This window comes from Crocodylus siamensis, chromosome 4 (genome assembly GCF_052110815.1).
Source record: "Crocodylus siamensis isolate JL-2025a chromosome 4, ASM5211081v1, whole genome shotgun sequence".
NCBI lineage: Eukaryota > Metazoa > Chordata > Crocodylia > Crocodylidae > Crocodylus > Crocodylus siamensis.
This window is the reverse complement of record NC_143398.1, coordinates 114,687,008-114,714,129: the sequence shown is the minus strand read 5'-3', so window position 1 is coordinate 114,714,129 and position 27,122 is coordinate 114,687,008. Positions and strand designations below refer to the sequence as shown.

The following is a 27,122-nucleotide window of genomic DNA, read 5'->3' as shown; positions in this document are numbered from 1 at the left end:
ATATCACTGTCACATCTCAGTTACCAGAACACTTTTCATAAAGAGTGAAGATTTTCAACAGCACAAGGGGCAGTTAGACATCCAACTCCTAATGACTTACAGTAGGTAATAGACACCTAACTGCAATCTAGCCTATGAAAATTTCCCCCTCTAGACCATCCTAAAATCACTGCTTTCACAAGCAGACTGCAGTATAGTTCCTGCTTTCACGAGCAGGTAACAGGGTGCGGTGTTCGGAAGAACAACAGAAGCGATTCTAGAGCTTGTTTTCAGGAATAGATTGCATGCTGAAATATATAGCAGCCCCTGTTTCTGAACAGTACAATATTGTCTCACATACCACACACTGCCAAATAAGTTACATGCCTTGTTTTTTGGAAGGCAGAATGTAGGAAAAAAGGTTTTCTAGAGTTATGGCCAACTGTGTGACAGAGTTAGTCCTTCCTGGAAACATGGTATCCAGGAAGTGTGACATCCTAGGAGACAGTTTGGGTGAGGCACCAGGAACTTCCTGGTGGGGCAGGACAGCAACAAGATTATGCCCCAGACCCCTGCAAGGGCAGTAGCAAAACCATTACTTGTTTATTGTAAATAGTTCTTTACATAGGTTCTTCCAAATAAGAAGGTGTTGTTTCCACACTACAAGCCTCATCAAGAAACTACACACTGCATGCAGTAGATCGCTTGCCCTAAGCCAGGACAACTACCATTTCACACACAAGTTGCAGTGCTCAGCCAATAGTGGCAGTGAGAGGTTTAACACTGCATGTCACCCCTGCTGAGTGGGGCTTCGCTGAACATCCAAAGGGAAATTAACCAATACTAACAATAGGTATTACAAATCTTAATGACACCCATTGAAATTTAACAACAACCAGTATTATGTGGTCTGTATTCTGACAGTGGAGCTTTTTTGTATCAGCATTATTTACATAGGAGAGACTTTATGTGGTGGAATAATGGATAGCTTTCTGTCCAAGTAATACACATTCCTGACACACACACATAGGAAGGATGTTCTTCCGCAATACAGCCTTCTACAAGTCCTTTTTGCATTGGTTTCTTGATCTAATTGTATATTATATATCTCTGAGTTAGCCTGAGAGTTCCATGATATAGCAAACTTTTACTTTTAGGCATCACATACACTAACATGGTTGTATAGTTCATAATGTAGACTGTAATACAGAAGAGACTAAAGGGAATATGAAGAATCTCAAGTCTGGTAATACTGTATGCAAGCTGTTTCTGTGATAGTTAATATACTGCAGTGACAGACAAGGAGAGGCAATTTATCACCAAACTAAAAGGCCCAATTCTGACTTTGACACCTGATTAATCATCCAGGAATATCCAAGTAGAAAGCACCTGCTATATTGCTGAAGGCACCTGCACAGGGTTTTAAGAAATAGATCAATTACATACAATTGGTTTATTTTTAAAAGATGATTAATTACAGTGACTGATTACTTTTTATTAATATAGAGATAGACCCTGCACATTTTAATTATGCAAATAGTTTATCAGAGTCAATGTATTAGAGTTGAATGTGGGTAGTTATTTTTGTCTTTATTTTTGTTTGATTATTATGTGCTAGGAGATGTTGGTAAACCAGGAGAGTGTATTCCTGCAACTTTGTTCTGTGAGTTATGGGAATCCTGGAATCAAGAGCTGGCATGAGGAATATAGTCATGCCTTTGGCATTGGTGAAAAAGAGTTCTGAGCAGCCTCCAAATGGTTGGCTCATGATGCCACTGGGAAGTGTGACAGATGGTAAATATCTAGCAGTGCTGGGGCACATCTGCTTAGTAATCAAAGCTTACCTGATGATGTACGAGATGCAAGGGCAGAACCGTCTTCTGTGAGACATCTACACCTTGGTTCTTCTGTCTCTTCAGACACTCCAAATGAAATGATGCTCTTCGACCTGCAATGTCAATTGCATGGAACTGTCACCATCTTTCAGAGACACAGTGAACAAATTGAATGGCTGGGGCAGGGGTGGAGAGAGCTAAGGTTATGCTGACCACTGCAGATGGCAGTGGGGGAAGGTAGGGGAGGGGAAGGAAAGTGTTACCTGCTTAGGCTACTGTTGCCACTGCTGCTGCTGTAGCAGTATCAGCTCTGGCAGCAACAGCCCCAGAGCTGGGCTTCCTGGAAGCTGACCCTGGTGCCTTGTTTGCTCCATGTCCCCAGACATGTACACTGGGTGCAGGGCTGTGCCTGCTCTGGCAAAGGCTCCGGGGGGGGTGGGGGGTGGGGGAACCATGCCACTTGCCTAACTTACTCCCTGCCTTCCCAGACAGGTGGGGGGTATTTTTGTGTCCCCTCACAGTAGGCGTCCGGGGCTGGTGCCCTGTTTTCCCCACCTCAGGTACACTACTGTCATCCCTTACACAACAGGGATTCTGATTTGAGACTGCCATCAGTATAATCTCTTGGGGCTGAATGGAAGGGGAGGGAATCACCATTTTAACTCCTGTCCACTTTATCTTGACACTATACAACTTGCTACAGCAACTGTACTTGCAAAGAGTTGTCAGGTACTGTGAATCATGACCAACAACCATTTTTCAGGGAAGCAAAGGAACACACAAACTCTAGGGATCACACAGTGGAGAAGTCTCCAGGATGATGTGAGAAATCACTTAAGGCATGACTAAATATTCCATGAACATCATGATGGAATATTACCTAATGATGAGGAGCAAAGAAATCCCCTCCTTGGAGACTGCCTGTTGTCCTCCCCTTTGTTATTTTCCGGTGGCGTCAGCTGTCTGTTTTCATCATCTTGGTATGAGAGCCTGAAATGATAATCACTGACAGCCTGAAACTGCAGGGCACCATAGTGGATGAGCAGGGAAGGGCAACACTGTTGTGCAGGAGATGGGGGAAAAGGAAGATCATTTTATTTATGAAGAAGGGATGTAACTAGCTAGCTAGCTCATTAAATCTAAGTGGTCTGAAGATAGCATCCAAGTCTGTGGGACAGAGAAAATCTGAGAACGTTAGACACCAGTAATGGATGGTGGAGACAGCCCTAGCAGCAAAGTCAATGAAGGAAGAAGAAGAGCGGAAAAGGTATGTCAACCTTAGAAAAAAGATTCCTTTCCTGCTACTGTTTTTCTAGGTTAAAAGACATTTTCCATGCTCAGCTGCATAGACTGCCAGTATTCTCTCTGCACATCTTTCTTTTAATTAGCCATCTTCCAATCTCATTTGCTAAATTGATCTGATGGAGTGCCTTTAAAGAAAAATATCAAGCAACCCTAAATCCCCAAGTCCTGTGGTTACAATGTTGCAAAGCTCACATTTCAGTAGAGATCAGGCTTGGCTCACTGCAGTATTCAACATCTTCATTCAAATTTTCATCATAAGTCTCATCCTGAGACACTTCCTCTTGGCAAACGATTGCCAGCTGGCTGTCTCTGGAACCGGAGCTAATGAGCAAAAGAGGCAAGTCAGGATGTGGAGGTAAAGAAAACCTGCTACTGAGACAAGAGTGACAGGGCTCCATCTGTCTCAATTTATTCTATTGACCCAGTACAGAGACATCATACAAAATCAATGATTGAAGAGACAGAGCAACAGTTCTTAAATATAAGTGATTCTTTGTGGTGTCTTCCCTTACTGGGAGCGTCTTAAATCATAGCACTGAGACTTCATTGTGATGTATATAACTATGTTCATTACTGATCAGGCCTGCACTGCACGAGCAATTACACAACACTGACTAAATTCCTGAATTTCTGCCCATGTCCTGGGCTTAGCCTAAAACCTAGAATGATTTTTTGTGATAGAAAGAGACAACCTCTTCTGTGAACAGACCCAAAGTCCTGGTTAAGAATTCTGAAGGATCATCTCCTTGACACTATATTGCCCCACCCAGCTCTGATGTATTTAGTCTCTTTCTCCTACATTCCCCTCCCTATGCCATCTCTTTCCCTCTGCTCCTTTTTTGTTCTTTCTCCTCACTATCTTTGCTATAATTGGTCACTTTTCTCCCATGACATGTACAGATAACCCCCCTGTGTTCAGTAGCCACTATACAGATTCTGGAATGGGTAGAGCCCTTAAGTTCTCTCTTTACTACGGTTTCCTGCTTTCTGCTATTTTACTGTACTTTGAGTGTGCAAGCAGCAGAGTGAAAACTAGAGACACTGAGTTTTTGAAAGGCTAACATGGAAAGAGCAGAGATCTGGACAGCAGTCACTTTTACTCTCTTACCAGTGCTCTCAGAACAGAGCATGGCAGAGAAGTCCCATGCAAGCAAGAGAGAGGAAGACAAATACGGTTGTTTGCTCATGTGGTTCAAAAGCCTGGGGGAGTGGAGGAAAGTGAATATGTATATCATGGTATGGGTGAGGTGAGAAGAAATCCAAGGAAGAATGTTCAAATGATTTTGCTGTCAGTGACAGGCAACTGCAGCTGTAAAGGTGTTAGGGAGGAGACCCAAGATTCACCAGCTCCTTCACCAGCACACACAGCAATGTCATAACTAAACCCTTCAGCGTTTTGGTAACAACAGGTTGGAGTGGACTTCACACAGTGACTGGAGAATGACTATGGTTAGGTCTGTGATCACATGGAGATAGAGGTGAAAAGTCCATGTGAATCCACTGAGAAATCCAAGTATTTCAGTTTCCACATAACTGTCTATCAGCATGGGAAAACCTTTTGAAAGCATCAGCAAGAGCATTACCTCTTCTTTCATCCCTGTTGATACTAGAAGGAAGGGCTTAGATTTAACACTAATGGGGATTTGGACCTTAACTTCAACAGGAGTTGAAGTCTTATATCGAGAGTATTAAAGCATGAAAGAAAACACCTACCGTCCCGATGTTTCATAGTAATGTGTCCTAGTTCACCAAGGAAGCAAGGTGGGGAAGAGAAGACCATGTTAGGAATGCAACATACACACAAGCATGGAAGAGACAAGGATGAAAACAAGTGACCATGGAATTCCTTTGGCTTCCAGCAAGAAGGTTGAGAAATGAAAGTCACTGAATTCTTATTAAAGCACATGAACACATTTAACACTGTCATCTTATTATTTGCCTCTCTTTCCCTCTAGAACAGTGTTCCTCAATTTTTTCAGATTAAAATCGTCTTATTCAAAGTAAAAATGAAACTCACAACCCACTCCTTACATTAGCTATAAGTGAGAAAAATGTTATGTACAATAACAGTACATGTAATATACTATTTGTGTGTCAGTACTGGTTTCCAGGATTGACAGAGATTATCTGACCCTACAGAATAAGACTGTAGGCAGAAGGCAAGATTTTCTTGGCTTTACATTGTAATAAACTTTTTCAAGGCCTCATATCTTCCCTGACTGCATTCCATGAGCCCCTTGGAGGACATGACCCACTGACAGAAAGACACTGATCTAGGTTTTTTCTGTGAGCTTCTTCTTGTGCTCTCATGTATGAACTGTATTTCCTCATTCTTTCTCTAATTCATTAGTGGTAAGTTAAAACACCTTGCTGCAGGTGCAGTTTTCTCCAGATCCTGTGAGTGCAGTTGCATGATAAAGCCTGGAAAGTCAAAGGTGTTGATCAAAGGTGGTGCTAAATCCTCCTGCTTCCTAAGGGATGAATGTGGTATTTCTGCAGCATGGCTAGCTTGTGCAGCCAGATAAACCCCAGATCTCATTTTAGATCTTGTGCAGAACAGTATCTTGTTTAGCATCTCGAACCCTTGGTTCTTGACCTTTTTGTTTTGTTTTTTTGGTTGAATACCACTTTTTAAGTTAAGGCACGCTCCGCTGATTACAAGTCATGGATAAAAAAGACACCTTGTGAGACTACAATCATATTCTATCCCTTCAAGTAATCTAAGATATATTGTAAAGTTGTTCTCCAGTTTTTCTTTCTCCTCCCTCTCCTCCATTAATATTTCCCCTTTATGCTTTCCAGCATCTTCCTCTCACATACCCTCAGGAAGTTTGCCTCATTACCCAAAGGGTACATCTAACCGAGTTTGAGAAACACTGCTGTAGATTGTGGGAGAATGATGAAACAGCATCTGAGTAGACAGTATTATTGTTTTTTTTAACATATGCCTGGGTTTCATTAGCCCAACAGACCATCCCTTCTTTGAAGCTTACCTTTTGGAGCCAAGTTTCCAAGGGGCCTCCTGCACACGTATGGTGGGTGACAAGGGAGTGCCATGTCCCTCTACTGTGCTGACAGTGCTTGGAAAATTGGGTGGGCTCGGGAAGCGGCACAAGGCAGTGTTGTTGGCATTGTTGATATTGGCATTAGAACCTGAAGAAGAGTAGCTGCTAGGAGTAAAGGTGGAATCCACTAGCTTCTCATGGGATGGGGACTCAGTATCTCCCTGGTTGTTGCCAGATTTATTGATGTGCAAAGGGCGCTGGGTAGTGAATGTCTGCGGGAAGGTGCTCCTGCCATCAGTTTGGTAGTAGCTGACATGGTTTCCAAACAAGCCACCAGCCCTCTGTTTGTAAAAAAGAAGATATATTCCCTTGGTAAGTGAGAAGATGTACAAACAAGGGCATTTCTTCCGTGTGACATTAGCAGAATGGCCAGTATGGGCCCACTACATCAAGCTGTACAAGCAGACCACTTCTCTATCAGGAAATGCCCCAAGCATGTGGGCTTTTCTGACAGGACACTGAGGTGGGACAGGGTGGAGTCTTGTGCTAAGATATAGAGGCTGGGTCCAGAATACAGAGGTACCTGAGTAGTGAAAAGGCATCTTTCACCTCTCTGCCATTCTTCTGTTGATTGGTATCTAGGTGGGATGAAGAATCTGGGCTATAGTTTTCAGTTCCAGACAGCAGAGTACCACAGAGATTGAAAAGAATTTCAGATAAAGCAACTAATATAATCACCCAATTAGAGGGTCTGGTGAGGAATTGAGAGCCAATTATCTCAATCTTAGCTTAGCTAAAACATGACAGATGAGATAGATAATAACTTTTTGTAAGCATTTGAAGGGTAGAGAAACCATGGAGAGAGAAGAAATGATGCCCAAAGGCCATAACTAGAAATCATGGGATGAAACTAAGGAGAAAAAATGGTTGATTGTCCAGGAAAATTTTCTATCCTGAGAAAAATTTCCATTGAGAAAAAATGGAGTGAAATTTGTGTAAAGTTCTCAGAATTTGGTTCTCTGATTTTACTGAGATCTGCCTGTACACTGTCCATCTCTGATCTCTAAAATAGACACAGACATTGTAAGCAAAGAATTATGCAGCAGGCAAAGAAGGGTCCCAGGAGCAGCACCTACCCTAAAGATATCATCTTCAGAAGCAGCAGAGACAGCTTCTTTCATGGCCTTGTCTAGTTCCTCTTCAGCTGTCAGGTCCCCTGAGATTGCCCGTCGGATCTCTGGCCCAATGTCATGCAGTGTGCGCAGACCAGCCTGGAAAACAGTACAGTGCAGCGCAGTGTTGTCATGTAGTGAGGGAAGGAATAACAACAGTACCACTTCACATTACATCCAGTGCTTTTCTCTGACTGTTTTGTTAAATTAAGCCAGTGTCAGTATCCTTCTGTAGGTCAGTAAGTACTGTTATCTTAGAGACTAGTGAATTGCCCATCAAGAATGACTGGGGGGACTCGGGGGGGGGGGGGGAGGCGCACGTGGACAGAGCGCTGCCACCCACCACCCTGCGCTGCTGCTGCTCTGCATCCAGCCCCACGCCACCCACCCCTCTTCCCCCCCAACTCCATGCCTGGCCCTGCGCTATACCCCCGCATTCTGCGTCCTCCTGGCCCACCCTGCTGGGGTGAAGCCCCCTCCCCACACCACCACCGCCCCCCAGGAGCAGAGGAGAGGAAGCTTGCCCCACTGTCCCCTCTGTCCCCCTCCACCAGCACCCTACGCTGCCACTGGCTCCAAGGAGCAGGGCTGGGGGTGGGGGGCAAGGCCGGTGCTACTGGCCTCACACCCCCACTTTGTTGCCGCTGTCTGTCTTTGCAGAGCACTCTGACTAGTTGTTTACAGACAACCAATCAGAGTACTCCAAGAGTGTTATGGACAGACAGACAGATGGACTAAGCCCTTTATCATATTAGAATGGAGAAACTAATACAACAAAGAGGTTAGGTAACTTGTCCAAGATGACATACCAAATTTCTGGCAGAACTGGCAAGAGAATTTAGGAGTCATTTCAGTTCCTTACTGTAACTAGCCCAGCACATGCACATAAGCTTAATGTTTTAAACTTAGCTCCTAAATTCATATTTAAGCACGCTAATAAAAGTGCACTTTTTCAGAAATGCTGAGAATCCACTACTTTAACTGAATTCAGTAGTACCTCAGATATTCAGCACCTTTGAAAAATGAGGCCACTCATATTCATTGCTTAAATATGGATTTGAGCACCACATTTTTTGGTGCTCAGGTTTGAGAATTTTGGTGAGAAACTATATCAGGCTTTTGCCAAACCTTACTGACTAGAATGGGTTTCCATCAGTTCTGGCCTAGGAGATGGGAAAGCTGTCATAATGCTAGTGCTGAGCACCTGGAACCTACTCAGACTGCCCTACAGCTGGCAGGGCACATTGTTTTTGCTTTGACTCCAGTCTCACACATTTTCCTCACTTTCTCACAATTTCAGAAGCAGATAGAGCAGAGGTTTTCCTGCTTGAGATCAGCAGAATGTTCTCATTTTTTCATCTGACCCAGCTGTCCAGAAGGTAAATCAGTAGCAGAGCCATAAGCAGATCCCAGGTCTCAGGATTCACAATCTGTTACCTTATCCACTGGATCATGATGCCTCCTACTTCCTAATTGCTGCTGCATGTTGGCCCAATAGCTTCAATGATATATCCCTAGAGGGACTCTCCTCAAAGTGTTTGGTGATGAACATAATAAGGGTATTGATCCTTCTTTTACTTGGCTTCAGCCAACCAAAGTAACCTGTCATTTGCCAAGTATTACCGAAAGATTTTTAAATTGTGGGCATAATTCACTCATTGACATATTTACTTGGAGGAGCTGATATGGCTATCCACAGTAAGCAGACCCTCTCATCTAACAGCAAATGCTCAGTACACATATCAAAATGGATACCACAGGGTAGGAAGGAGACATGGTTTATTATCCTTGTCTGTAACAATATTGAAGCACTGTACAAAGTTATTAATCCACAGATCTATTTCCTGGTCTCAACTCAGCCCATGCATGTGTCTATATCTTGTCCCACATTCACCTGCAAGGAGAGAGCATTCCTCTGTGAAGGTTTGCCAACGAGGCCCTGTTCTTTGCGTTTCTTGAATTTCCGGAAATACTCTTGGATCAGGAAAGTGGCATAAAACTTCCCAACAGTCACCTCGTCATCTGAATGGGGAATATTTCCAAAAGCAAGCAAACAGCCCAGTTGAGACAAGATATTCACTATTGCAAGATCCACAGTCTTGCAGTTCAAAGAAGCAATACCAGGAACCATGGAGAAAGGGAAACATCTGCTCCTAGTGCATTGGTATACCAGGTTGAAGAACCATGTACTGTATACAGGGTTTTAGAGGTTCTTTGGGGGAAGAGGTATCTTTCTGCTCTTAGCATAGATTAGTTACAGTGGTAGAACACTTATTACTGCAGTGCCACCCAATGTCTTACCATGTTATAGAGAAGCGGTTCCTGCTTTGGTCACATGCCCCAGTTTACTAGACAGGGCCTCAGAGTCCTGGTCAGCTCCCACTGGGAGATTAGTACCTGGTCTGACCAGTGGAACCTGGACTGCTTCAAACCAAGGGACAAATCATATGGGTCCTGCCATCCCCTTAGTCAGCTTACTTCCTCATTGAAGTCAATGCCTCAATTCCTCATTCTTTTTTTATTTAGTCCCAACCCACCTAGATTCACTAGCAGTTTCTTGGGATTTGGTCCACAGAGTTCAATAAAAACATAGGCTTGAGGATTTTTCCTTGAATACCATCTCCTCCCTGCTGGTCTGCAGCTTACATAGCTGCACTGGGATCAGCAAAGGTGCTGAACTGGTGACCAACATGATGTCTCATCATTAAGACGGAGTCAATGTTTAGAAACTGTCAGTGAGTCTAGAGTAAGCTACGTGAGTGGTGGAGAGAAGGAGCTGGTACTGCAAAAAGGTCAGGCATAGGGGAGAATATGCAGTAGCAAATGGAGGGAAATGGAAAAGGACAAAGGTCATGTCATGGACAAAGTCATTGTGTGTACTCCAAAAATGTGGGGGAGCCAGTACCATAGGAAGGGCAATGCCAGCAGTGGATTTGAACCAGGCACCTTCACATGGAGGGGGCAGCAGGGGGAGGGCATCAAATCAAATGGAAGTAATGTTCAATAATAGCATGTAGGGGAGGGGCATGCTCTTCACATGACCTGGACTAGGTGCCAAAATGCCTGGGAGTGGCTCTAAAGCTCTGGGGGTGGCTATAGCTGAGATGCTGGCCCACCACAGCTGCCTGGATCTCACAGGTGTACTAATTAAAAAGACCAGGCTTAGAAATGCACAGAAAGGCCATGAGCACCAAAGAAAAACCTTGCTCTCCACACATCATTGGAGAACTGTCCATTTAGGGCCTGGACAGATTACGCATTTACACTGCTGCAACTAGAACAACCCTGGTGTGAAAAAAGTAGTGGATAGAAGACACAAATCCTTAAGCCAGAATAATTTTTGCACAATCCATGGAATCACCTCTGAAAAAATTAGTAGTAAAACTCAAACCAGTAGTAGTTGCAGTAAGTTTAAGTTTTGTCTGTCTGCATTCATTCTAAGGAGCTATTACCTGCTTTCTTGCTGCCTAAAAGCAAGGCAGTAATAGTCACCTATTCTGTGAACTACTCCTGTTTGTTACTGATCTTGGTCTAATTAGCATCAGTGTGCAAATCCAATGTGAATTAACTTGGGGAGTGTATTCATCTGGCCATGCCCTTAGATGTGCTATTTGGAACTATGCTGTTCTCTCTCTTCTCCCCAACTTGCCCATCTCCTCTCACAACCTGTCCACTGAGACAATTACATATTCATTGGCACAGACTGGGTCTGCATAATTTCGAGTCAGGTAAGTAGATACTGTTTCTCAGAGCAAAGTGTGCCCCCCAGTAAACTTATTCTAGGGATTGCAACATACAGTACAGATAGACAGGAGTGTGGACAAACAAAAAGCAGATAAAGAACTAGGTGGGAACAGACACAAAAGGGCCCATGTGCTCACCGCCAGCTGGGGGCACGACCTGATCCAGCAGCTTCATACTGGTGCGCTTCCAGATTTTCTTTATTATTGCTCGCAGTTCTTCATTAGCTTGCTCCAGGTTACCTGCCCAGGAAATCAGGGAGAGAGGAATTAAGCCAGCCCCAAGAGAGGAACAATTTCACACGTAAGCCACAGCACCTAAAAAAAGGAAAAGGGTGGAGCTAGAGTCTGAGGGTGCTTCTTTTTACAACAGGAGAGAGCTTTACAAACAGCAGGGGCTCAACAACCAGATCTGGGCAATGGGATTATCTGACCACTGCTTACTCCATCGTAACAGGTAGTCTCATTCCTACACATGCAGAGATTCAGCAGCTTCTCTCATCTCCCTACAGACAGAAAGCTAAGGGAGCACACTTATTCAGGGCATTGCTGGCCATCTGCCCCTAGCTGGCACTGGAGACAGCTTGGCCGAAGAAGACAGAAAACTGCAGCAACATTTTATTTTATAAATGATCGTGAGGATGGTCTGGTCCAGTACTTTGAGATTCTAGGCAGGTCCAGGGAAATCAGAGCACAGTGACAGGACAGAGAAAAGAAGAAGAATAGCCTAGTGATCAAAGCTCATCTGAGAATCAAGAGACCTGGGTTCTACTTCCAGCTTTTTCCTGGGAGTTCCTCACTTTACTCTCTGCACCACAGTTCTCCCTCCTGCAAGACATACACCAGTGGTCTCCAACCTTTTTAAGTAGGAGATCACCTCTGGCATTTAAAAGCAGCCCAAGATCTACTGTGCACTGCTGCCACCCCCTTTCCCCCACTCCCCAGCAGGTAAGTCTGTGGGGAGGTGATGGGGCAGCAGATCAAGGCAAAGGGAGAAAAAATTATTTGGGGGCATGCCTCCTTAGCAGGTAAGTCCCACCTGACCGGGGCCCCACTCAACTTACCCTGCCTCTGCCTCTGCACTGTGCTTCACCATGGGGGTCTCGATCTAGCCCCTGCCCCTTCCCTCCCCACAGACTGACCTGCTGGGCTGCGATGTGCACGTGCATGCACACAGGCACTCAGTCCCTTACCCCAGCCTTGGATCAACTCAAGAGCCTCTGAGATCTACTGCAAGAGGCTCTGAGATCTACCAGTGGTTGGTGACCACTGCCATACAGACTCCCTCCATCCCTAACAGAATTGCACTGCATTTGTGGAGTGCTGTGAGAAGATACTTCAGAAAGGCAAAATGTTTCTAATAACTGACACAAAGGGTATTTTCAAGATATTCTTTCTTATTTAATGAAGAATAGCTCTGAGACTCTAATAACCTCAGTCTGTGAAGTACACAATTGTGGCATATTAAGAAACTTGAAGGGACCAATAGTTGCACTGTTTTATATCACTCCCTTCCAGCTGCCCATTTCCCAAATTACCTACTTGGCTACCCTGACTCTCATGTATATTCATTCTCCCATGCTGTTCCTTACACTTGAAAGTCCCTTTTCTCTCCTAAGCCATCTCCTCTCCTTCCTTAGTGCTCTACTCCCACAGTGTCTAACATTGGTAACCTCAGTGAGTTCCCACACCATTAAAACAAAGTAACAATTGTATTCAGCACTACTCCCACCACCATCTGGTGCTTCCCATGTCCATAATATTCTGTCTGTCTAACATCAGGCCCAATTATATAAGCATCAAAGATAATAAGAGTCCTCCATCAAGGTAAGCCTGCAGAGGTGTACCCTTGGACTGGAAGCTCATTGTGGGTAGGAACTGCAAGACAGTCCAGCCTATCACCTCCTACTGCTTAGGAGGCCAGCAGAGGGTGAGGGGCAGCTGGCCAGTTCAACTCTGCTGTTGGTGAAGATTCCCTGCCCAAGGAAAATCCTCAGCTTCTCCTTTTTCCATGCTCTTGCTCTCCCTGGTTGGCATTGGAGGATTCTGTAGGGCTGAAGATTTACATTTCAAGACCATGACATAAGGAATCAAAAAAAATACTAATCATCAGAAATGATACCACAGATGGCACCAGTTTTCTGGATGATGCTTAGCAAGAAACACTGTTCAGTCCCTGGGAGGTGTTTTTCATTTTTACATATCTGCACTGCTTCTCATATCACGCACAAAGTGAAAAGCTGGGATTGTATTATGTATGCGATATCCATCTGTCATTTTCAAACCCAGCGCATTTCAGTATCTACCCCCACAGTCAATGAGGATGTTACCTTCAGTTTTGATCCTCAGTGCTGTTCTGACCAATGCAAAGAGAGTAGCATTAAACATGACAGTCCCATCACTATTTAGTGGCATATTCATGGAGACGAGACGCTGTGGGGCAGGGAGAAGAAACATAGAAATCATGCAGAGTCAGTGCACACTAAAAATGGAAATGCTTTCTCTCTCCAGACCTTTTTCCCAGATTTCCACTCTCTTCTACTTATGCACATATAGCCCATGTGCTTGGTTACACAGGTAAAAGACTCTTCATATCATTAGTACACTTGAAAGTGTCTGCCCGGAGGACTCTCAATTTTTGTCATAAGTATATCAGGCTCAGTGTGGATAATCCTTCCTAGGCTGGGATATAATCAAACCTTCATTTTGCCCAGTAGGAAGCAAGTCTTTACCTGCTATACATCTACACAAGCTAGTACTATATTGCAACAGCGTCAGTATTTTACATTTATATGACTTCTTTCATTCCTAATAATTAACTGCTTTGCAATCTACCTAGAAGTCACTTTGCTCACTGCTGACATGCAGCCATCTCTGGTGCAGAGATATTTAGTAGTACACAGCAAAATTACATGATAGTTTTGGGCATGAAGTTTGTGTCATATGCTATTGAAAATGATGGGAGAATTTCTGAGTCAGACAGCATCTGATACAGGGATGTTTATATCTTTATTTTTGTACCAAGAGATCTATAATGACCACAAGGCCCTGATTTTACAGCTTATCCCCGATGGTTTCATTATTACTTTGTCCACTAACACACATACAATAGTTCAGTGATGAGCTGAAGGGAAGTGTCAGCTCCTGAATCTCCAGCACCTCCTTTTGCCATTACTGGGTAACAATGATCTAACTAGATCCTGCTCAGCTTGGCAAGAAAACAGGCTAGAGTGGTCTATCCATAAGTTGCTTCTGAAAAACCTATACAAAACTTTACAACTCTGAAAGAGATTCACAAACAATTTTACATCCTATAAACTACTCTTTCATTTGGAAAAATCCTTTCTGGAGGATGGATGTTTATAACCCAAAATACATGGAGGAATTACTGCTGTTTAATCTAGACTAAGTATTTAAATGAGAATGAGGTACAACATAAGGAAGGAATAACATATTTGGTTACTGTAAGGAAAAATTTTAAAGATATTTCCTCATACCCATCTGTCCTTCAGTGATCTTATTTATCTTGTCTGTTTGTTTGTCTGTTGCATGCACATAATTGATATCAGAAGCCTATAGTTACATGAGTGCTGTCTTAGACAGTGGGTTGATATGACAAATGAGTGCTAACCAGACTGCTAAAATGTATTTATGTCATTGAGCATAACTAAACATTGGCTGCAGTCTCTAAATAGAAGAGTCCCAGACCCATCCCAAACACACCATAGATGGAATTATATTTTACAAGGTTAAGAGTAAACCCACAATATTCCTGGCTTCCTCACTAGGGGGCAGCAGATTTCCTCTGGTGGGTTTCTCCAACCTACCACCATATTTCAATTATCATTCCCAAAGGAGCATGTCTATAGCATTTATCACTATCTGTACTTGAGACTTCCTATACTAGGAAATGTCTGTAAATTCTAGCAAGCTGTCTATCATGTAAGCTAACAAGATTCCTGACTAAAAACTAATGAAGCAGAAAGCTAATAAAACAGCATGCCTCATACTTCCTAGACTTCGGATCAGTGGTTCTCAACCTTTTTAGACTCAAGGAACCCCTTTGCCTTAGTTTTCATTTTTTTCTGATTATGGAAAAATGACAGAGCAGCTCTTCAGCTGCAAAGAAATCAGAAAGACCACAACAGGTCAGAATGGTTTTAAGACTAAGGATTCCTGTTTAAAATCTCTTGTGAATCACGTGTAGATGTTTGTATATCTAACAGAGCTAACAGAGCTAATATTGCATGACACCCTGTGGCACTCTTAAAAGAATCTCATGGCACCCTGGTTAAGAATTGCTGTTCTAGATCAGTACTGCTTGACCTCCACCCCTGGAGCCATGTTATCTGGCTTACAGGGCTCTCCATGGGTCTGGACATTTAGCAGTTTTTGGAAGTTTTAATTGCCAGCACTCCCTTGCTGCCAAATTTCCAAGCCCTGTAGGTCAGATGACATGGTCCTGCATGCTGGCCATGCACTGGGCAGGCCCCATGTGTCAAACTGTGCCCTGGCCAGGCCAGCTCTGCTTTTTGTTGGATTGGGCCTTGGCTGGGCCAGCTCCACACACTGGATTGGGTGCATGGACTTGATTAGGCCTGCAGACTGATTCTGTAATACTAATCTAGCCTGTGTGGCCAAAAGGTTGGGTACCACTATTCTAGTTTATCAGGAAAAGTGAGTATATGGCCTACCAAGATGCAATTTGTTGCATTTATGCTTCCTCTTTCTTTCTGTAACCTTCCCCTCATGGCACTGTCTTACCTTGCAAGCCACTCTATGAGGACAGAGCTTCCCAAAGCCCAATGGAGGCTGAATCCTCCGGAGCAGTGTCACCACATCAAGGTGTTTGATCCGTCCCCTAAAGAAGAACATACAATAAGGAACACACTATTGCAAAAGGACCTGCTGGTCCATCTGGATACAACCTGAGCGCCAGATGAGGTCTCTAGCCCAAGATGGTTAGAATTGCTCCATTTTAACTTGACATGGCAGATGTGGTTTTACAGTGGCTCTTATACTCAGCGCATCACTCAGGACTTGAACAGCACTGATTTAAATGTTACTCTGTATAGGCAATATACCAGTCGCTTTATACTTGAGTCAATATTTGAAAAACTGACTGTGGATTTTGTACCTTAGTTTTTGGGTGCCTAGTCTAACAATTTGTTCTTTCAAAATATTGAATCACTCAAAACCTGTGGCCTTTGTAAAGAGTATTAGAGGAAGGGTCTGGCCTTTTTTCCTGGAGCTCTGATCCACTATCCTTCAATTCTTGTTACTGTGCCCATCCATTTCTGGGGCCAGTGACCAATGCAGAGAATGAAGTCTCTGACTAACTCTGTAAAACTCACTTGGAAATTTGCTGTTGGGCTTTCCGAAATTTGCAGATCACTCACCACTTAAAGGGACTGACTCTCAGAAAGGGGTGGAGGGTGGGGGAGATTTGCCAAAGTTAAAGTGGGAATTTCAGGTAGGCAGGATTTAGCGTGGATGTACAGAGGGGACTGAGAAAATATGCCCATTTGCAGATAAGAAAGGGCAAGACAGATCCCTTTGTCACCCAGCTCCAAAATGCACAGGTCTAACCATATACCTAACAGCCTTGGACACTAGAATCTATAGAATTAGAAAGAGGTCTTTAGGTGGGCTTAAAATACATGTCATTTTGCATGTGTTCTAAAGCTTCTTCTCACTGTCAGAGTGCTGTAAACAAATGGGGTTTAGTGTAAATGAAAATCAAATCTAAGAGCATTTAAAAGTGAGCTATACTGATACCCAAGGGTCAAATTTCCCTGTTGGTCACACTTGTGCAGCTTTACTAACTTCAGTGGTGTAACTGAGGGAATAATTCAGGCTTAAATGTGTACTACAGACACTCAGTGAAGGGGGTTGGTGCCAGCACAACCACAGAGTTGCTGTCATGAAGTTGACACATGAAAAAGCAACGACTGAATGCTGTACCTCTGCTCTGAGCTTATGGCCAGGGCCTATTAAGGGCTCCAAATCCACTTTCTATGCCTACCAGAGAGAGTAGGGTTGATCTGAGTGGATTATATCCAGGGCTCCATCCCATGTGCTATGGCAGACCAATCTCCTCAAGAAGACTCCTTCTTAATGCTTATTTCCAACTGGCCTATTCATTAGTCTGCTACATGGCCTATATTTCCCCTAGCTGTTTATAATTTGTAATTATGTGCAGCAAGGCAAAATGCAGAATATTTACTTCATAGACTGGAATACTTTTCACTCCTCCTGTATCTTGGAGCAGTCTGCCCTTGCCACTGATTCACAAATGGGGAGCTGATGGGGGCCACATTAGTGCTCCCCCCTTACACTTTTCAGAGATCTATAACACCTATTCATACAGGGCTTGTTTCTTGCCAGGGGAACATGCCACTCTAATATATTGGCTTAGGGATGTCAGACCTCTGAGAGAATAGAGAGAATGGGACCATATCTGCAAGTGACTTCTAAAGTTTAGGGTTGGTCACTTACTTGGCTTCAGGATCATACTCTGCCCAAATCCTTTTAAACTCATCCAGGTGGTGTGGTCCTAAAATGGACCAGTCCCGCGTCAGGTAATCAAAGTTATCCATTATAACAGCTACAAAAAGATTGATGATCTGCAAACAAGGACAGAGGCAATGTGATGGATGAAGTATGACCAGACTTCACTCTGCTTCTGTTTGAACCCATATACACTTCAAGGTCTTGATTTGGACTTACAAAGCTTTGCACCATTTGGTTTCTGGCTACATCAGAGACTGCCTCTTCCCTCATGGGGTGAGACTATGTCAGCTTAGATTAGTTTGGGCTTTTGAGTTGGCAGCCTCAAATTCAAAGGAGAAGGTGCTATACGCAGGATGTTTTGAGCAAGGGCCCCTCAAATCTGGCTTCCCACTACGCACTAGATGAAGCTCATGTTTGCTGAGCTTCTAGGCATGCTTTCTGGTCTGCTTATTTACAGAAGCCCTTGCTTGGAAGAGCACAGGGTGAGGTTTTATTCTCTTGGGGACAGAGTGACAGAATATAGGGTTTTTTACTGGTAATGAGCCCAATTATTTTAAAATATCGACATTCTGAAAGAGCACGCTAAACTCCAATGGCCAGCTGCAAAGTGAGTGCTACAGGACTGAGCAATGCCAGGAGAACTGCACTGCCAAGACTGAACAGATGCAAGTGGGATACGTGTATTTTCACAGTAATTGCTGGCATAGGATAAAAACCTGCTCAGCAACCAGAAGGAAGGTAGGAGGGAAGGTGGGAAGCGGGGGTGAGGTGTTGCAAGTCTCAGCATCAACCACAGGACACTAATTTGTTCTTCTGATGGGGGAGGGACATCCTTATCTGCATTATGATCAGATGCTGAGCTTTCTTTAGAGCTCTAAAGAGCATGAATCCGGGTGACCACATGCCACTGGCACTCAGAGCTGGCCTTAGGGAAAATGGCGCCTTGGGTAAACTTGTATTTTGGTGCCCTTCTCCACCCCACCAGGTCAGCAGCACTGCTTCAGGCAGAGGCAGGTGGGCAGGGGTGCAGGGTGCAGTCCAGTGGGGAGGTGGAATGGCATGATACACCAAGCAGGCAGGCAGGCAAGTACTGCTGCTGCTTTGCAGAAGCAAGATGGGCAGACTGGAGCAGGCACCATCCCTCCCACACACGCCTGGCCCACCTCCTCCTGAGCAGCAGCTGGCAGGGTGGGGGGAGTGGGAAGGGGGGCAGCTGAGCTGGGCACTGCTCCTTTTGTCTGGGGCAGGAATCAGGCGGGGCAGGGTGAGACCACTGCTGTGAGCGTGGACTGCTCACATGCATGTGCGCTTGTGTGTTTGATGCCCCCCTGACCATGGTGCCCTGGGCACTCGCCCACATCGCCCACTCCTAAGGCCAGCTCTGCTGGCAGTATGAGGCAGCTAGTCCCTCCTGCAGATAGAATAGGTCAGATTTTCCATTTATGGGATCATTTTTTTTGCCAGAGAGTGTCAGTGCCTGGGGAAGTCAGGGAAGTCACAGGCCAGCATTCATTTGTGCTGCCAATGCTCACTCACCAGGAAGGCACAGAGCATGTAGAAGCTGATGAAATAAAATATGGCAAAGCTACTCCCACAGGATTGGTCTTCTTCAGTAGAGTTGGCTTGTTCTGATTCAGGATCACACTTCTTGTTTGACAGGCAGGCCAGCATGATCTCCTGCCAGGCCTCGCCTGTGGCACACCTGGGTATAAAAGCATACATATGAACAGGGAAGTGAAGTCAGTAGTGACCGACCATCTCTAAAATGAAAGAGCTGCAAGCACTCTGAATCTGATCCTACTCCCAGTGATGTCAATGGGAGTTTTGCCACTGACTTCAGTGGGAGCAGGATAGACCCTAAATCAGAAGGGGCCAGGCACAGGCTTGATGTGACCTGGCATATTCCCCTCCTCTGCTGCCTGATCTGCTGCTCTGCTTTCTGCTCCTTGCTTTATCTACCACTGTACTGTCTGTACCTCTTCTCTTCTCCCCTCGGTAGGCACACTCTGCCTGATGCACATGGCCAGAGCTGGATGCTCTATACCAGTTCACAGAGCTGTTGCACTAAACTGAACAAGTAATAGTACCCTGATCAGTGTTTAGCATCCTACTCAGATCACATGATTTACCACTGTGTAAGGGAAAGTGACTGACTGAAAGCAAACAACCTGGAGAGGCAGCATCAAATGACCTGAGTAGGCTGAGAGGGTATCTGGTGGGAGCTCTGGCAGGAACTACAAACTGTCTATATGCTGCCAAACCTTAGACAGTGAACTATCTGGTGGTCATGGTGCCATATAACCATAGCCATAGGCACAGCAATAAACAAAGGAAGTATACACAGCAACAGCCAGCTTTAGGACACCAAGTGAACAAAAACTGGGGCTGGGTTGGGAGGGTGGCGGACATAATTCTCCCTCCTTCATACATAAAACACTGAGCAAGATGGATGCATTTTGGGAGGAAGGGTTGCCTTTCTCTGTCTAAAACCTTTAACTATAGGGTACTGCTGGAAGAAGGATATTAGGATTCATGGACCAGCCATCTTATCCAGCACAGTGGATCCTAGGTACCACATTTGGAGACACTGGGTGCATCTACATGAGCAATTAGTTTGAAGCAATAAACTCAGGTGCAGCATTTACACGTGCACCCGACCACAGCAGTCAGAGCCAGGCTGGAGCAGCTTTGCGCTGGCAACAAGCTTAGGCAGTCAGTCGTAGGCTCTGAGTGGTGGTGGAGGGGCTGGCTGGGGCACGAGAGTGCTGATACTGTGCAGCTGTGTGGCTGACCCCCTCCCCCAAGCCTGCTGCCAGCCTGGGGCTGCTCTGCCCTCCGCTAGTAGCAGGCTCAGGGGAGGGGGCAGGGTCAGTCACACAGCTCTGCAGTTTCAGCACTCTCATGCCCCAGCCAGCTCCTCCACCACCCTTCATTGCCACCTGGAGCCCGAAGCTGACCCCCCTGAGCCTGCTGCCAGCCTAGGACTGCAGCAGTTTGAGCTGGGGCAGAGCAGCTGGGCTGGAACGGGGTACAGGATTACAACCTGGCAAAGAGGATGTGCCCAGATGCACAAAATGACATTCAAAGACACAAGATCCAAAGCTTTGAGAGGCCCACCTGAAAAGCAGCAGTACTGCCTGTGGGAAGGTCTGAAAGTTGTTGTTGCGGTTGATTCCCGTGGTATCGTTCAGTGCAATTTTACCAAACACCTACCAGAAAACAGAGGTCAGGTCAGCTTAGTCTTGCAGCCACCAAAGCATTCTTGTCAACAATAATTCCTTGCTCTTCTTTGTTTATGAACAACCTGTATCACACTAAGCCTACATCCTCCTACAAGATTTTTCCTGTTGGTTTTTAATGTTTACTGCTACTCCTTCTTTTTGGTTATATCATCAGAAAAGTACCCACACTGAATTATTATTAAGTACCAGCAACACAATAAATCATTCATTATATCATGCTCCAGGAATATGTGATATGGAGATCTCATTTTAATGTGCAATCACATTATGGTTTTTTTTCCAGCTAAAAGGCATTAATAAGAGAAAAAAGACACTTTCCTTCACTGGTTTTCAAGAAGCCCTGTTTACACTAAGAGAAAAAGGCATTCAAATACCACTGGCTAAAAAGCCCTGAACTTTTGGCATCTGTATGATGTCCTGCATTTGGACATGTGTGCATTGCCTTACATTTGGAAATTACCAAGATGCCTCTACCCCTAGCAACAGGGTCTGTCACCAGGAGGTAAGTGTTTCAGGTGTACCCATGCAGCCATGTTTTCCAGGGGTCCTGTTCATAGTTGGTTCGAACTGGTTCTCCTGAACAACAGTTCTCTGGCACGGGAATTCAAAACTCTGGACTGAGTCCTGCAGTTTTTAATTGGGTAAAACTACCACTGCCTAAATAAAGTCTGAGTGCCTAAATAAAGGACTCGGTGCTATAAGCCTGATCCTAAGTCTGCTGAAACCAGTGGGGCTTTTCCATTGATTTCATTAGGCTCTGTATGGCTAATACTTGCCCACTGGTGAAAACCATAGAATGGTGAACCAGGAAGGAAGAAGCAGTGAGTGGGGTGAAAAAAGATACCAGAAGTGGCTTTGACAGGAAGAGGTAGGAGAAAGAGTTCAGTGAAAGGGAGTGTGGAAAGGTGAAGAAAAGGGAAATTGCAAGATGCATGGGAGAAAAAGCTTTTTGAGGAAAAGTGCTGAGAGAGATGACCTATCATAAGTCTCAAAATATAACTTGAAGCAGAGGTCCTCTATTATTGATTCACATGACATGGGGTGGAAATAATTTCCAGATCTTCTGTAGCCATCACAGAGATGAAACTTTCACCACGGAAACATAAGAAAGTCATTCCAGAATTATGGTTCCTGCTAGGTAGTTGGACAGCAGTTTGGATGGAGATGTGTCCATCTTGAAATCTTTATCATAAGCACAAAGCAGTGGTCTGTGAAAAGGTTTATACGCTATTGATTAAAAACTTTACACTCTTTTCACTTTAATGAAGCTATATCAGGTATGAGTCTGGATACTAAACTGCTTATATTCAGCCTACTTACTTCCTAAGAGAGGACCACCCTCCACAGTAAATACTATATTATTTGAATCCTTGTATTCATTGGAGCTGAGTGAAACTCAGAGGTTTTGCTTTGCTGGGACTTAATGCAATTTTCTTCAGTAGGAATGTAGGTGGCTCTTAATACCTTATGTTTGAAGCTGCTCCCTAAATTACTGAGTTATTGAGACTAGCCTGGCTTTTTCAGTACAAGATTGAAGGCATAAAGATAGCTTAAAAAATACTTTTCTTCTCTTACAGCTTCATCAGTTCTACTCCCAAGTGCAGCTCAGTGAGATCATAACAGCTGACCCTAAATCCCCAGTGAATTGTTGGATGAACTTGCTCTCATTACATATCTTTAATCAAACCTTAAAGCAGGGCAGCTTCAGATCGTTTCGGGCCTCCTTGCAAGCATCCTGTACTGTGCTTTAGTATTTATGGGCACCAGTAAAACAACTTGCCTAGCCAGGTCAGCAAGGTCTCTTACAACTTCATTTGCTCAGGGCTATTTTTCCCAATTTGACATCATCATGATGTCATTTCATGGGCTGAGGGTTATAACCTCATAATCAGAATGAGCAGCAGGATCAGAGCAGTTCTGAAGGAGCATAGAGCTTCTTTACATGCAAATATTCTCAGTAGTTAAAAAAAGCAACATATACAAGGAGAATTACACTGTTCCAACAGCATCAGGAATCTCTGTGAACAGAATGTTCTCCAAAGGGTGTTCCTCCTTCAAGGATTCTTTGGTCTTCTCTGGTTCAGCTTCCCCTCCTCTCTGGTGAGCAGCCACAGCCTCAGCTGCACTAAGGAGGTGCTGGGAGTGAACACTGCAGGCGGACAGCTTAAGTACTCAGAGGCAACCCATATTTTTCATTTCAGGAAACAGTATGCCAGAGATCTTCCCATGTTGGAAGAGTATGATTGTCCTTTTAATTCCCGGCCTCAAGTTCGTACAACAAGCTTGGTGTGTTACTATAGGCATTTTAAACTACTCAGCTGTAAAACACAGCATGAAAGGAAGAGCTCCAAGTAGAGGAAGATACAAGAGGAGATTCCTTTCTCCTATCCTCTTTGGACTGTGACTCCTGGGCTAGAAGACTGGTACCTTCATCCATCAGTATCAATTTGTATTTTCCACTTGGGCACACCAGATAGTGAGGCTTAAATGTTGTTACGCTTCATGTCAGAGAAGTAGTTAAGATAAATGAGTTGGTCTCTTTTATGTGGGAAATTCTTATGTCATTGCCAAACTGGTGCATCTATGCATGATTCTGTGATTCAAGTGAGTAGCTCAACAGTATGATACTGAAAGCTTTCTTCATCAAGTTTAGGACAGGCCCCAAACAGGGACTTAAGTATGAACCAGCCATGTGAAATGTCATCATTACCTTAGAGGTGGAGCAGTGCAGGAAAGCAAAGATGGCAAGGAGTCTGAAGAACCTAGGGATGAGGAAATATCAAAGGAACTGGGCTTCTCACTGGAAGTCATAATACTAGAAGGGCTAGGAGAGGCCTTCAAAATTTGCAAAAGGAGCAATACGTGACAGACATCACATTTTCATGCTGCTGAGGTGCCTGAAAGCAGTGGATTGAATATAAATCCAGGATTAACTGGAAATACGACAAAAATATTTCACACAAAAAACAGTAGAATTATAAGATAATATACCAGCTTATATACCTAGACGTTACAGTGACAGGGTCATTAGAGAAATGATAACAAGATAGGCACATCTTTGAATGCTTTTTGTAGCTAGATAACATTAGTGCAGTATTTTCTTGTTATTCCCTATATGGTAGAGGAAATACTGTGTGGGCCTTGGCAATTTTAGCTAGTTCAGTTACTAAGGGAAGAACTGGCAAGAGTTAAAGGATTAAAATTTTTTTTAGAGATGGAGAGATAAATAGACAGAATTACTGGGGAGGTAAGTGAAACCCTCCAAAGCTACCTAGATTTGTTTCTAGAGGAGGAGAAGGTGAGGGGAAGACAATGAAGAGGTGGTAAGGACATTTTTTTCCCCCTAGAAATGTGGCATGATGGGTCAGATGAAACCTGCCTGACCTGCTTAAAATTCTCTCTTACAAAGTCTGGCTCCATTGAGAAGAATAAGAAATGTGTCACAGTGAAAGATCCGTGGACACAAATAAGTCATATCTATTTTATCTTTTGTCTGCAACTCCTATGATCTGGTAGCTGCTTTGGGATCCCTAATTAACTAAGAAAAAGAGGATGAAAAAATCTGCCTCAGAAAGGCAGAAGTTCAACACATATCTGGGGCAGTCACATGCTGTGCCTGCATCGTCTTTCTTCCACTTGTCCATACACAATATCAGTTATTAGCATAGATTAATGCTCATGTGGGTTCCAAGTTTATTTTTTTCTAAACTAAATACAATACTGTTTTGATGCAGCTTCCTAAAGAATTGGCACTAGTAAAGAGAGCTGAGATATTGGGCCTGATCCTACATTTTTATATGCTGGCACAAATCACTAAAGTCAAAGGAGTTATACCAGTGAAAAAGTGACGTGAAAGAAGAATTGGGTTTGATCAGTGCCATGGCTGTGAGCCATTTGAACTGACTGGTGTGTGCCAGTTAGCAAGCTGTAACCCACTTCAGTAGAGCACTAGGTATTCCTTTGGGAAGTTGGACAGCTGTGAGGTTCTTTTCTGCATGCACTCCGTGGTCCCTTATAATATGTTTTTGCTCAGTTCGGCTGGTGCATATGTTAAGTTTCCTGTTGACCACTCAACCCCAGCCAATCTTTTCTGACATCGGGATTATTGTCAGAGCACTCTCTCTTAAATGGCTGACTGTGCGGCTGGGAGAGAAACTGCTTGTTGGTTTCTGGAACTAGAAAGTGATCTGGTGACTTCTTGGGTCACTAACATCCCTAGACTCTGATAGGAGAGAAACAATTTAAGTCTTGAGAATCACCTACCTGCATCCCAATCACGGCATAGATGAAGAATAGCATCACTATTAATAGAGCCACATAGGGGAGAGCCTGGAAGAAAAGAACATCAGAACTTATTGCCTCAGTCGATCAGAAAATTTGACACTTCGGAGCCTGGTAGGTCCTAATGGATACCTGTTTTTTTAGATGGTCGGGGAAAGCAGTGTCAGTCTGGAACTAAAGGTCTGCAACTCAGCCATTTGACCACTAGATGCCTCTACTGATCCATGTTTGATTTCACCGAGGGACTGTCAACCCAATGATAGCACAACCCAAAACAATGATGGCCTGATTTGGCTCTCACTTGAATTGGGGTAATGCTACTGCGTTCAAAGGAGTCACAATCCTTGTACAGAAGTGAAAGTGAGATTAAAATAGGGGCCCATATCTTTCCATTTACCATGGAAAACTGTCCATGGTAGCAGTTAAGTGATGCCCTTTTACTGTGATATTTTGAGTTAGTCTGGGGAAACAAGGAGTATGCAAGCTGCCAGGACCTAAGTTCAAAGCTTCTACAATTACCAGTGATTTCACAAGTACCTAAAGCTTCATGAGTGCCATGCCCTGCTCTGGGTTAGGCATCTGAGATGGTGCCTGAAATGTTAAGTGTCTTTGATCAGCTGTTGAAGAGGAAATGCCAAGCTCTGATAGTCTGCTTTGAATGGGAACCAGATCTGTGACATGTGGGTGCTATCAGCTTCCGCTACCTCTACTAAGAGTCAAGGCCACATAGCACCTTGAAGGGGCAGACTTTGTAGGAAGAACTATTTTTGTACTATTTCTTTTTTTAAAAGGTATTCATGATAAATAGGATCCAGCCACATAATTCAGACCCCCCTCTTAAGCATGAACACCTCAGAGTTTTGGGGTGTTTGGATATGAAGTTTGAGTTTGTTCTACTTTACTGATAGAGCTGTCTATGCAATTTGGATTTGTGTTTGGATTTTGAACATCCCACACATATCTGGGTGGCTCCGGAATTCCGAATTTGTATTTTGTCTGTAAATATTGCTAAGTTTATAAGCTTATACCTGCATTTCATTAAGGTCTAATCCTGCATTTTTTATGCAAGAAACATTTCTATTGGCTTCTACCAGAGTTTTGAATGAGTAAGGGCTGCCAAATGTGGCCTGTAGTGTACTAAAATGTTAAAACAGGAATTGATTTTAAAACTAAAAATGAAAACGTTCATGTTTGCCACTAAGTGATCCCTCTGCATGCTTATAATGGGGGGGATAGAGGGAGCCCTCTGTGTTCTACACCAGTGGTTTTCAATCTTTTTTTCATTTGCAGACCCCTAAAAAATTCTGAATGGCGGTGAGGACCCCTTTGAATTGTAAGTGTGGGTATTCACATACTTTTGATTGATTATAGTCATCTTTCGTGGACCACTTGGATATAGTCTCTAGATCCCCAGGGGTCCTTGGACCACAGGTTGAAAATGACTGCTCTAAACCAAATGGCTGAATCAATGGTGGCAATTCTAGTGACTTTGGTGGTAATAAGATACATTACAATTTACATTTGTACGTTTTCAGAGAGCTCCCATGGGTCAAAACATGGTTATGGCTTTAGGGATGATGCAATGCCAGAACTGGCCCAGCAATAGGATCCAAACAGGGATCCAGGGGTCCAAGTCCCTAGGAGCTCTCTCATACCTTTAGAACAGGCCAGAGAAGGCTGCTGGCCCTTGTCCCACTCATCCCCTTATCTTACCCTCTCTACCTCACTCTCGTACCTACTCTTTCTCTCACTCTTTCACTTTTTGTCTTTGTTCCTCGTGATGCCCCCAATTCCCCACTTCCCCTGGTTTTACCTTCCGGCTTTGTCCCTCTTGAGCTTTCTCCCTCGATTTCACCACTTTTTTCTTTTTGTTCCTACATCCTTGTCTTTATTTTTACACTCCTCTAACTTTCTTTTTCCTCCACCCTCCATGCTGGTCTCTACAGGTATCTTATCATCCGGAAACTGGTGATTGGTTTCCCACAACACAAAACTACTCTGATCAGTGTCCCACTTTGGACAGAGCACCAATCACAGGCACTGCAAGGAC

At 44.0% G+C, this 27,122-nt stretch overlaps 1 protein-coding gene across 7 annotated transcripts in view; it reads right to left on the bottom strand.

Moving 5' to 3' along the window:
* Nucleotides 1-27,122, bottom strand: part of CACNA1C (calcium voltage-gated channel subunit alpha1 C) — a 665,915-nt gene that overhangs the window by 6,469 nt on the left and 632,324 nt on the right. For all 7 annotated transcript variants that reach the window (XM_090043440.1, XM_090043443.1, XM_090043446.1 and 4 more), the window contains 13 exons: nucleotides 25,055-25,120; nucleotides 20,667-20,758; nucleotides 19,086-19,251; nucleotides 17,535-17,662; nucleotides 15,801-15,897; nucleotides 13,367-13,469; nucleotides 11,178-11,279; nucleotides 9,191-9,318; nucleotides 7,261-7,395; nucleotides 6,113-6,465; nucleotides 3,312-3,440; nucleotides 2,695-2,804; nucleotides 1,824-1,927 (listed from right to left, as the gene is read on the bottom strand). In XM_090043440.1, the coding sequence (XP_089899566.1) occupies nucleotides 1,824-1,927; nucleotides 2,695-2,804; nucleotides 3,312-3,440; nucleotides 6,113-6,465; nucleotides 7,261-7,395; nucleotides 9,191-9,318; nucleotides 11,178-11,279; nucleotides 13,367-13,469; nucleotides 15,801-15,897; nucleotides 17,535-17,662; nucleotides 19,086-19,251; nucleotides 20,667-20,758; nucleotides 25,055-25,120 (1,713 nt within the window). The remainder of the gene's footprint in view (nucleotides 1-1,823; nucleotides 1,928-2,694; nucleotides 2,805-3,311; nucleotides 3,441-6,112; nucleotides 6,466-7,260; nucleotides 7,396-9,190; nucleotides 9,319-11,177; nucleotides 11,280-13,366; nucleotides 13,470-15,800; nucleotides 15,898-17,534; nucleotides 17,663-19,085; nucleotides 19,252-20,666; nucleotides 20,759-25,054; nucleotides 25,121-27,122) is intronic.